This window comes from Neodiprion virginianus, chromosome 6, assembly GCF_021901495.1.
Source record: "Neodiprion virginianus isolate iyNeoVirg1 chromosome 6, iyNeoVirg1.1, whole genome shotgun sequence".
Classification (NCBI taxonomy): Eukaryota; Metazoa; Arthropoda; class Insecta; order Hymenoptera; family Diprionidae; genus Neodiprion; species Neodiprion virginianus.
In genome coordinates, this window is record NC_060882.1 from 900,078 (window position 1) to 912,346 (window position 12,269).

Here is a 12,269-nt window from a genome sequence, read left to right on the forward strand (position 1 = left end):
ACGAAGTGGCGTTATAAAACAGCGGGCGAAACGTTTCACATTCGATGACATTTCACGGTGATTCGAATCAACGAATCATCGGCACGGCAGGCCTTAATAATAATGATAATCATACTATAACGGGATCCGAAATTTTGTACCCTTAAGAAATTTCCTCCGGCTGGTGAGACATGTTTATTGAATTCGACATAATCAAAGACTACTTTCCCACCACCTCGTCGTACCTTCACGCATTTGGCTCAGACTCTAAAAGACTTACGAAGCACTCCAACTCGTCAATCTTTCGAGATTATACGGTTTAACGTTAAACGCTTAGTAATAATATCGAGCCGCGAAATATATCACTTTGCGTATAAAGAGAATCTTTGGTCTGCTTCGAAACGTTAAAGTGTGTAGGCAACTAGAAAAAAATCATCAGGATCAATACCCTTATCGTCACAGTTATTATTACCATTGCACAGATAACAGCGCTGCTTGGTTATTTTTTCATCCTTCTTATAACCAACGTTCAGTTTTGGTTTTTCACTTTTTTTGCTACAGCAATCATTGCACCTGTCATTGGAGTTTATTCGCTATCGGGGAAAGGAGAGAGCGTATATTTTACACACCTAAACACTCAACGAAGGATTGACGAAGATCCCTTTGGCTCTCTTTTTACAGGTAACCGTGGACCGCTTAGCGTAACAATTGTCCAGGTGGGCGGAAACGGCGGTAATGTGGGAACATCCGGCGGCGGCGTCGGCGGCGGGACCGGCGATCTGTTGGGTCTCGAACCGCCGTCCGACTTGAAACCGGCGGCATCCCCCTTGTCGGACATCAGCGCCACTCTGCAATCAGATAACAACGACACCTACACGGGGGGTGAGTGATTTCAATCTTAATTGGTATCTCACTTGTTAGTTTGAAATTACTGCGGGATTCTCGAGAGATTTCGTTTCTTAAGGTTTCCCGTTCCTTGTCGATCATACTTTACGTACCTAACTAATTGTTGTAAGCTTTTATTGACCGAAGTTTAATAACTTTATTTATTTTTTTTTTTTTTCATCAACTAGCGGAATTACGGTTTTTGCGAAGAAGTTGAATCGAGCTGACTTTTTAGTTCGGTGATTTGGTTTTAAAATCCAGTCTGCGGACGAGTGGATTTTCTAGTTTTAAGTGGTGAAATATAATTGTTAGATTTAATAACATTACACTAATTGTAAGCCCAAAGTACAATGGAACCGGTTTGCGTGATGTAAGTCGACTTAACAACGAACCCGCGCCCACGGAGTTTATAATACTCGGAAATTAATGAAGCCACTTTATATTGTGCGTAGAAAGAGGTCTGAAATTATACTTGGAAAACAAGCTCGCGGTGGACAAATTTTCTTGATTAAACAAGACTGGAGAAAAAAGAAGCGTGCAACAACACGAGTATGTATATATATATATATATATATATATATATATATATATATATATACAACATGTGACGAGAAATTCTTGACATACTTTTTACGATATTATTTTTCTTATAGTCAGCTGCAAAAATAACCCATGGATAAATTAGTAATGATCGATGATATTTGTCCGGTCCAAGTATAACGACAAAGCCTGAAGGCTAAGCGCAGGAATTCATCTCTGGTCCAGAGGTCAAGTGATTTATTTATTAAATTTTACGTTTGCTAAGCGGATTTGTATCTTATGCACTACATTTTACGGAATCAGAGGCTGGATTTAATATGTTATTTCAAAGAGCTTTGCTGCGGTGTGTTGAATCAAGTGGCTTGTATTTAGTAGAAAAGAAAAAGTGGCGGAAAAAATATCAAGCATAAAGCTCGAACAGCGTTTTAACGCGTGGATTATACATCAGAAAAGCCTAATGCAGTGGAAAAAGATCGGCTAAAATTTGTTGTACCGTGCACACCATTTCACTAAGGTCGATGGTAATTACTCGTGTTTGCGCCTTGGGTCCTTGCAGCGGCGGAAAGTCGGATGACGTCATATCCTGCGGCAGGAAACGTTTTAGAACCTCGATCTTTCTCTCGTTTCTTTACCTCTCCTTCTCTCTCTCTCTCTCTCTCTCTTGCTCAGGAGCTTAGCTCGAGAATGAATAAAGGGGCTGCCGTGAGCATTAGTACCTACCGGAGTAGAAGCAATATCAAAGACGAGCCGAGGCTCCTCTATACAATATACATTATACATATACCAATGTATGTACAGCTGTATATCTACAATAGGGAAGATAGAGGATGATATATCTAAGAATGGAAGTCTTCCGACTCGAAGGCGCCGAAGCATAACAACAATAACGTTAACAATATGTTATAACAACAACAGCAACAATAACATCGAGGATGAGAAGACCGTTGAAAGGTGAAAGTCAAAAACGAAAGAGCAAAAAAGTACATCCGTGAAAAAATTTATCCAAAAACTATATTTTAGCGTTATGACGGGTACGAAATGAAGGTACCATTTTTCACCGAAAACTTATGGCATGCTTTTTACTTTTCTTTCTTCGTTTCGTCCTTTTGCCACACGCAACTGGATTTCGATACCAAAAACTATGCATGCGATGTGTGCTTTTGCGTTGAAAAACACAACTTATTTTTTGTTTTTCCGTTCGTCGTTACATTTCATGCGATAAGCGTAAGGGGCAGTTTTTTCTTTCGAAGAATTTATTTTCCTCCATCTTCTCGTCCCTGGGTATGAAAGCGATTTATCTTCTCGGGAGTTTGATTTTTTTTTAATAGTTGGCTTTTTATACCTTCCTCTTGGTTCCGCTTGTTGTTTTTTTTTGTTTTTTTCGTATCTCTAGCTTCTGTGTGCAAGAGACGGAGCATTGATTGATCAGGCTCGACGTCAATTCCGCCCTTAATTGAAGCACCGTAGCGAACTCTCCTTCTCGTACTCACTCACCGAGAGTTTTTCGAGAGGCGAAGAGAGTAAGAGCTCACGCTCAAGATTCTCGCCGCGAAGGATTTTACTGGAAAGAAAATGAAAGGAACCGGAGAAGGAGAAAGGAAAAAAAAAACCATCATGCAAATAATGTGATTCTGCAATCTATTTATACCGAGGCATATAAAAAATTAAACAGCAATAACAATTCCGACATGGTAAAACTAAAAACTTATGAAACAATAGTCAATACTGAGATCCCATTATCGTGTGTTGCTGAAAAATCGCCTTTTGAATTACAATTTTACCAGTGGCTGAAGAAAAACAAATCTGAAAACATTCCCGAGACCCTTCTGGATTTGTAAGAAAATCACACTAAAAAATGATTAGAATCATCGATGATCAATTCCTTATATGCGTACAGAAATTGCGAAAATTTATTTCACAAGTTTATAATTAATGTACTGCGATATTTTTCCGATTCATACATCAATGCCGATGTTCGTACGTTCGCATCGGCACTTGGAAGAGTTCGTTTAAAGACACAAATATATAACGTATAACGTATATAAAATACATATACATACAGTATATGTATACGTTACAACTGTACAGAGAGTCGTGTTTACGGTTTCGATATAAGCGCAGGTGTACAAGCAAAATCCACTCCGAGATACTGCGCTGGGATTACGGAACCGCGACGATTATTCCGCCATCGAAATAACATCCGCAAGTCACAGACGAAACCAAGGAGAGGTTCTTTCTTTTCCGGAAAGCGATTAGGCTTCTTCCGGAGTGACGGGGAAGGCGGAGCGCCGATGATACGTCCGTCGGTCTGTCCGACTGTCCGTCTGTCCGTCTGGGAATAGGACGTGGGAGGGAGATGATAAGAAGAGGGTGAAAATAAATATAAAAATGGCGGAGGATCGGGCGGCCGAACGAATCCGAATCTGGAACATCGAGCACGTGGTTCTTCTGTATCCGGGGCTACTTTGGTATAAGCGTTAATAGGATTACCCTGCAGCGCGGTGGTCAGCTTCGCTGGGGTCCCGGTCAGTGTTGTGCCAGCCGACGTCCAGTGGAATTTATTCTTCCTCGGGAACACGCGCCGACTCTCAGTTTTCGTTCCAACAATTTTCCCCTAATTCTTCCTTGTCGACTCTCGCAAGCTTCCGGTGCGTTGTTCAAACTTTTTACACCGCCAATTCTGACTTTGGGGAATGAACGCGAGTGTCACGCACTATTGTCAGAGGGTGCGTTTTACCTGCAGTGTCTGTGTGACGCAGCCACCAACCGCTATACGGTTGAAATCGCTCACGTGGACCGAGACCACGTGATTTCGACGACTGCGTAACTCGGCGAATCGCGATGAGAGGCAGTGACAATTTCAGCTGATTCAAAATCCTTGTATTTTGCGTACCGGTAATTCGAGTTTTCAATTCCGGTCGATACCGCAGCCGAAATATTCGAAAGTTGATCAAGGCGACGGAGCTTTTCGCGCTCTCTTCGAACAACGCGTCGGATCCGGACTGTACGTTTTATTTTGTTCTTGTCATAATCGGGCTTCAAGTGAAAATAACGACTAACTCGTTCGATGCGACATTGCAGTGGGATTTCGACTCGTGCGAGCGACGAGTGAAAAATAATTTGAAATACGACGACAAGACGGGGAAAGAAAATGGAGTGTAAACCGGGTTTTCACGAAGCTACGAGCGATAGCTTCTCCGCAAGCTGAACCGCTGCAGTGGCTTCGTATTTTATTATGGAACGAAGACCGAGGCGTTTGGAGCTACCAGATGTATTCGTGATCGATTGTAGCGCGGACCAGGATGGAAACAACAACGGGACACCGGTGTTTAAGTCCCATTCGGTCTACAGGAATTCAAGTATTCGACGAAAGCCGTACAACAATCGCAGAATAAGTATTTTTTTACCCACGCCGCGCATTTTTTTTTTTTTTTTGCTCTTACTTTCCGCTTCCTTCGTATTTTAACAGCTGGGTGAAGCGAGTGTCGCGGAATCGGATGAACTGGTGTAAGAGCAAGACCGGTAGGATTATTTGTTCCGTTTTCTGGTCCCCGTTTCTTGATCTACAAAATTTTATTCACCGTTCGGTAAAATTGTTCCAAGATAACTGGATTGCGGAGGATTTTAAGACGACTTGAGAATGAAAATTAGCAATCTCGAGCGCAATGAAAAATTGTGGCGTTGTATAATTATGATCCGGAAGCGTCGCGTAGAAAAAGAAAAAGGATGGAAAGTAATTTTTCACGCCGAAGTAATGAAACAACTGTGTTATTTTTCTTGCGTTTTTAATGAAATTGGGAAGGACGAATTGTCTCGGTTTGTTATCATTTTCACAGTTTCGTCATCACGCGTCTAGAAAAAATTTCTTACCAACCTATAATCACGCAGTCGAAGGACCTCCGTGGCGATAAACATTATTGTAATATTGACGCGTGTTGGCGCCGGAAAAGGAGTTTCTTTGCAATGTAAAGAAACACAGACACACAGAAATGTAATGGGCGTTCCAAACTCGTCCGCAGCCTTAGAAACTTAACCTCGACATGACGTAGAGACCGTAACTGTGTTAGAGAGAAAAATACGAGGTTCGCGTATATTATCATAAAGTATACACATATTTTCCGTTTCGCCGATACGTAGTCGTTTATCATTCCGATTCCAATTCCAATTCCAATTCCAATTCCCTTATATTACACTCGCCTGTTTACGTATACTTGCACATGTACGTATTTACTTCTTCACCTACAACTCGTACACACATACCTATACCTCTATTAGTATATCGTTTCCAAGATCAGGTCGAATCTGTGTCATCACTGTCATTATTGCTATTGTATCCACGCCTATGCCAACGATCATTTTCTTCGACCCCGTCGGAATCCATCGGTGATTGATCACCGTGTGTCGAATCAACCGAGCTTTGATGTATTCTTGTATTTACCGTCTTGCATTCAACGGATGAATAAGCGGAACTCCATTCCAGGGAGAGTAATTCCTTACATGTCTTTACACGGTGTCCGGCGATCCTGAAAATGTCCTTGACTTTTGCTTGTCCTTCAAAAGTCCTGGAAACTATCCTTGAATTTTTCTTGCGTCCCAAAAATATGTTGTTTTTAACGTCACTGAATAACCCGAAAATGTCCTGGAAATATCCTTGAATTTGTAACGGATTTTTTACCGACCGCCATCCTTTATAGAAGAAAATTAACGAAGAATCCGATTTAAAGGAGATAAGATGAGCAACAACTTGATTAGTTTACTTTCTTCCAGTCAGATGATTTATTTCTGCAGGTTTTTGTTTGTCTGATCTAACATTTTTCTTCCCATCACACGATTCGACAGGTCTCGATCCGCGCCTCCTTCTCGGCGGAATCAGCGGTGGCGATCGTCTCGCGTGGGAAGGACGATACCAGATCAAGGAACATCGGAGAGCCGGGAAAGCCACGTTTCAGGGTCAGGTCTACAACTTCCTCGAGCGGCCCACCGGCTGGAAATGTTTCGTCTATCACTGCTCAGTGTAAGTTATTTTCAATCAAATTGCATATAGAACGAAACAACAACGATAACAAAAGGTTTATTGGCGTATAATGGCGTCAAGATCGGGGTGAGAATTTAGCCCTCTGCAGGACAGCGTCGTTTTACGCTTTATCCATAAAAGCAGATTTTCGTCCTTTTCGTAGTCAGGTGAATACTGCGATTCGCAGATGATATTCAATATCGGAGCGATGTTGTAAAGTTAAATATTCAACTATGCCAACACGGTGAACAAAGTCTATCAATGAATTTTGTGGAAAATAGCGTTCTGAATAAAACGAGCGGTGGTGAAATAAAATCGGACGAATCTCATGGATTTTTAACCATTCTGAAGCGGTTTGATGCTTCTGTCAATATAAATTCCAGTACCTTGTTTAAAATTTTCAGTTTTAAACAGATCTTCGTAGCTTGCGAATAATCCTTGTGAAAAAAACCATTGTAAAGGATAGATTTTTGAGGAAACGAACTTGTTGTACGGGGGAGAAACCGAAAAGAGGCTTTTAGACGTTGTGTAACGGGCGGTGAATGCGGAGAGAGTCTAAGGCCTTTTCTCCCTTATACCGTTAACCTTGGCTCGTCCCCCAGAACGGGGCGCGTAAGCCGTTTTCAGGTACATAATGCATCGGTCCCTACCATTTATTTATTTATAAGTCTAGGTCTAGGGCGAGTATAATGGTATCGCGGTGCACCCTGGAATACCATAAGACAAACCCTAAGAAACTCGCGCCCATGCGGCAAGACAGATCGATGATGCGATGCATTCATGCACTCGGCCATGTTAAGCCGCATTTTAACCTATCAGGCACGTGGCGTGGGGCAAATATATTGCGGTGCACGGCGTTGGCGTCAAAACGATTACTTTTCGCCTATATACATATAAGAATCCGAAATTAAAATTACTAGAGCTTGAATATAATGTAGAACATTAACTGCTACTCGGATCAGTTTTCATCGCTTCGATGTAGGTATTCAGTTTCTTTGTTTGTTTTTCATTTAATCATCTTCAATTTTCATAATTTTAGGGTAGTTATGTTTTTACCCGCATCTTCAGCTGCCACGGAGTTAAACAAATAAGTAATTTGGCTTACCTTGACGGAGCCTCCGACTGAGAACTTTCCGCTGAGACGTGTTTCGAGCCTGTAACACATTAACGAATCAAGTTTCTTCGTTCTTACATTTTGTAATATATCTAAGGCGCAAACTACGTTGCCGACAAAACACAAAAAATATTCAGTAGTCCGAATTGAGAAAAGCTGCGTCGATCGAGATATTGTTGTTTTTTTTTTTTGGATATCGGTAATCGAATAACTCGAAAACTACTGGACAAATCATGTCCAAAATCTTGTCTGTTCCAAGGAAACCCAGTCGATTGAAACAAACATCGCCCAAATACGTTGAATCGTTTTCACACACAGGCACACTCACAAAATTGCTGGAGACGATTTTCTATACCGTCAAACGATAGAGATCTTAAAAATTGAATAAATCTTTGCGAAAGAATCAGATTAATTGCAGGCGCGAATTTCCTCGGCCACTACAATCGTCCGATTAATCAACCGTGCACAGAGAGTGAGATGCAGACGGTTAGAAATATGATCGGACAAAGTGCAAAAATCGTTCATGATGAAAGCGCGAGTCGATGAGGCATAAACGAAAGCCGGCAATTCCTCTTGCAATATCATTGTTCGCCGGCGGTGTTATCATTGCTATTGTTCATCGGGGCGTCGATAAACCTTATTGAGCGGTACCAGCTATGACGTCACGTAATGTGGAAATAATTGCGAGAATAATTCCCGTCGTGGCCGTATACCCCGAGCGAAAATGATGATGACTGTATGAATTTTACAGAGTCAAAAGGACAATTGGGAAGAAACATGGAAATCTGTTAGAAATTCGGAGCAACCTGAACTTGTCTACGGTTTACGCTAAAGTATTCGGTACTCCTCGCGATGGCGAATTATCTGCACAAATATTTACGTCACGGATCCGCTCGATCTCCAGTTATTTAATAATTAATTTCGCGGCGCTTCCGATTTAGCGAATATCTCGCGTGTGTTGGCCCGCGTTTCCAAATCTGTACGTCTCCCCTGCATATGTTGTGCGCCTAAATTCCCACGTGTCCAGCCATCGACCGTTTTGCGTCCACAACGCGGGAGTGTCTCTATCCAATTAACCTGTAGACAGTTTGCTAATAACATGTATGTACAGATATATCGGGGCTCCAATTTGCATCCGTCCTAATTTACTTGATTACTGCAGCGATATGTTCCCCTTGCCCCTCGTACATAGTTGTTAGTAATGACTGCCTTCACGCTGCTGTCACGCGACGCTCTCTATTATCTCCAGCGTCTGTAAGTTGACGGCTGAAAAAAGAAGAAGAACCATTACCAAAAAGCTTGGAATCATTACCAAAACACATTTTTACATTCCAAAGATCGGAGAAATATTCTCAACGTTATTTATTCATGCACCGAAATTTATCTGATTGTGGCAGGATTTTGAGTGCCGATTCGTTGCGAATCTAATACGTCAAATTGATTCATCGGGATACTCTGACCAGCGTATTGTAATCCAAGGGATTAGAATGGACCGGAAAATCTTGGAATAATCGTTTTTCTTGCTACCGTCAAAAATAAATCACGATTGTTACATACACTGTCCTGTAGAAGGCTGCGAGTATTCGAGTCATCGAATAATCGAACGTGCAAAATTTTCATACCAACCGAGTTAGGATTGGCGGTTTTTTTTTGGCCGATAGTGGGTACAGCGTGCCTTGTGCTTTTATTGAGTGAAAAAGGAACGTAAAAATCAACCGAAAAAAATACGTCGAGAACCCGGAGAACCGAAGGAACTGATCGGCAAAGTCTTTTTCCTCGCGACGCCTGCCGCTCGACTGGCCGACGTGTTGCCGACCGTTTCTACTCGCTTCGCCTGAGCTCCGATCAGCCAGATGGCGGGATAGGCACGGACGTTTTCCACTGTGGCGCCGGTACGCGGAATCCGCGTTTTTGTGTCACGTGTTTGCGGGCTGGAGGTCGAAAAATAGATTGGCAAAGTATTGGAGGGGTTACAGTATCGAGTTGAGGGTGAAAAAAAGGAGGATCAAAATTTTGAATACTCCAAATGAGTGTGTTTTTGAGTACACGAGGTCCAAATTGGTGGAGAAAGGCTCTTAAATATCGATTTCGAAACGAACTAGAAAATAAAACAATACTGCGTACATGTACGTGACTTGTTTGATTTATAATCGAAAAATGGCGAAACCTTGTATTTTTTCTGCTATCGATTTGACGATATTATTAAAAGAAATACAGATATTCCTGGGGCATAAAATATTATGTACGATCGAAATGACTGAAATTACAGCGTCGTGCGGAAGGCAAATGCTCGTTTTTTCATTCACGAAAAGTTGAGTATATTCTATTGAGAAGAATCCTGATAACAGTATCTGTTTAAATAATGAAACTCCACTTTTGAAAATCTTGAATACCGACATTATTAGTCCGACAAAATTGAAGTTTCGCGATTGATTCTTCTTGTGGTAAGACAGTGAAAAAACAACAATAAATAAAAAGGGATTCTAGTTTTGAAAATTCTGCAATCTTAGGATCCTTAACCACTGACCTTCTTTTTTCGTTCAGGAATGCAAAATTCAGGATATTTGACTAGAGCCGGAATCGTTTTATTTCGACCTGGAAAAACGAAATAAAGAAATACATACTCGATACGATTTGACTCGCAATCAGGTGCCATAAATCGCACCTGCTCGCCTATCCAGAATCTCTGTACATATACATACATTTACACGTGTATGTATATGTATGTAGAGAGACAAATGGATTATATATAAATTTCACATCACGTAAGGGCGAAGCCTATATACCTACGTAGATATTACACGGACATGTAAGCCAGTAGGTACCGCCACTTTGTCTTGGGCAGGCATCTCGCGTGCTTTGAATGTCTCTTCTGACTCACCCGCAACTATTTCACCTTTTATTTATTTATCCATCTATCTCCTCGACTCTCCTTATACCTCGGCTCTTTATATCTCAGGCAGGTACTCGGGCAATTAATCGTGAGAACGAGAGAGAGGGAAATAAAAAAAAAAAAAAACCATTGTTCTACGAACAGTTTTAAATGTATACATGCAACCGATAATACCTCTGCGAGGCCGGAGCTGGAAACGTTACCCAACCCAACGAAACGTTGATTCAATAATCGCTGTTTCGCTGCTTCGAAAACAAGTCAGAGTTTAACTTACAAAATACGAGTTTGGCCATTTTGTAATAAGTTTTAAGGAGTTTTAGGTTATCATAATTTATCACGACAATATCGTTACAAACACGAATCTGATTTCTTTCTTTGACGAACGAATTTACCGCATCTAGGTGTGTTTCTTCTTTACTTACCTCTCTACCATTCTCTCGGAATTTCAAAGCTCGCCCGACGTTCCGCGGTAAAATTTTACAGCCTCAAAAATGTACGTACAGAAAGAACCTAATGACTCGATGCAAGTACGCATGTGCATACACGTAGGTTTATGTACCAGACAATGTTATTTCAACCTCCGCACGCATGCTCACCCTAGTAACAACTTTATACCCGTGCAATTCTGTGAGGTGAGGCTGATGCTGATCCGCAAAAGCATTGCTTCGTTCGTTCGTTCGAGAGCGACTTACACACGCGCATAGACGTTATCCTCCTTCAGTCACGCAAGAGCCTAGGGCAGTAAAAATTTATAGCGAGTCGTGAAAAGTTTCTGCAGAGTCCGCGGCAGCCGCGCGACCCGTTCGACCCGTCTCTTTTTACTTTCTATTCCGCAGGTTTCTCAGACGAAATTAATTTTTCTATTCTTTTTCTTTTTATTTTCACCCCGCGCCGGTCGATCTTTTCCCGTAAAATAAAGTGCAGCTGTACAAAGCTTCGCCTCGATGCGTGATTTTTCATCGAGAATTGCAATGTAACCCTGAAACTTTACGCCTGCCCGACGCGTGATTATTTTTACTCGATGTGCACGGTTTGGTTTTACTTCTGGTTCGTCAAACTAAACGCCTGCTTATATTAAAAATTTTATTCTTTTTATTTTCAAGTATCTATTGAAATAAATAAATTTCGATTTTATACATCGAATAATAACCAAAACCTTTGTTTATTACTTATAAAGTTAGTTTTTGTGTTTATTTTACGTTGATAAATAAGGCTTCAAGTTTTTGGTTGATATAGCTAATATGGAAGACTATTCGGAAGAAACAGAAAAACGTTTTCACCAAGACCTGACGGACTTTATCGTTATTATCGTTATATCGTTGATACGAGAAAGTCCATACGAAAATAGAAGTACGACAAATATACATTTTTAAACGTTGTTTATCAATTCTCTCAACATTTGTAGTTTATTGCAAATTATTAGTTTCGAATAAAAGTGATTTAAATGCAAAACTGAAGTACGTTTACTTATTATTTACAATAAATCTTTCGGAAAATAGGTGATTTCTCTTAAAATCTGAAATTCCGTTCTAGTTTCTACAAAAACGAACTTTACCTAACAAAACCATTCTTTCACATTATTAGTTACGTAGAAGAAATCAAAATTTCACATCTAAAACCCAGACCGAACATTCGTGTTGACCAGTGTTGCATAGCGATCGTTTTTGATTCCGATAGAATCGCGTCTCGGGCTGGTTGGCTGCTTCCCGTAACGAGAAGCTGAAGCTTGAATTTCGCCAACCGATTAAGTCCCCCTTCGTCCATCGTCCTTGTAACGCTCCGCAGGTTTCCCGCTCCTTTTCGTCTTGTTTCGCCGGTTACCCCGCCGGCTTTTCGAATGTAAA

General features: G+C 41.1%; 1 protein-coding gene and 1 long non-coding RNA gene across 4 annotated transcripts in view; one reads left to right on the forward strand and one right to left on the reverse strand.

Annotated features, from left to right (window-relative positions):
• LOC124308195 (potassium voltage-gated channel subfamily KQT member 1) overlaps window positions 1-12,269 on the forward strand; it is a 101,590-nt gene that overhangs the window by 19,679 nt on the left and 69,642 nt on the right. For all 3 annotated transcript variants that reach the window (XM_046770671.1, XM_046770669.1, XM_046770670.1), the window contains 2 exons: window positions 661-861; window positions 6,244-6,418. In XM_046770671.1, coding sequence (XP_046626627.1) covers window positions 661-861; window positions 6,244-6,418 — 376 coding nt within the window. The remainder of the gene's footprint in view (window positions 1-660; window positions 862-6,243; window positions 6,419-12,269) is intronic.
• On the reverse strand, window positions 6,296-8,770 carry LOC124308199 (uncharacterized). The gene is made up of 3 exons (XR_006908943.1): window positions 8,642-8,770; window positions 7,524-7,572; window positions 6,296-6,388 (listed from the first exon to the last, which is right to left on the reverse strand). It is a non-coding gene; the product is annotated as an uncharacterized LOC124308199 (long non-coding RNA).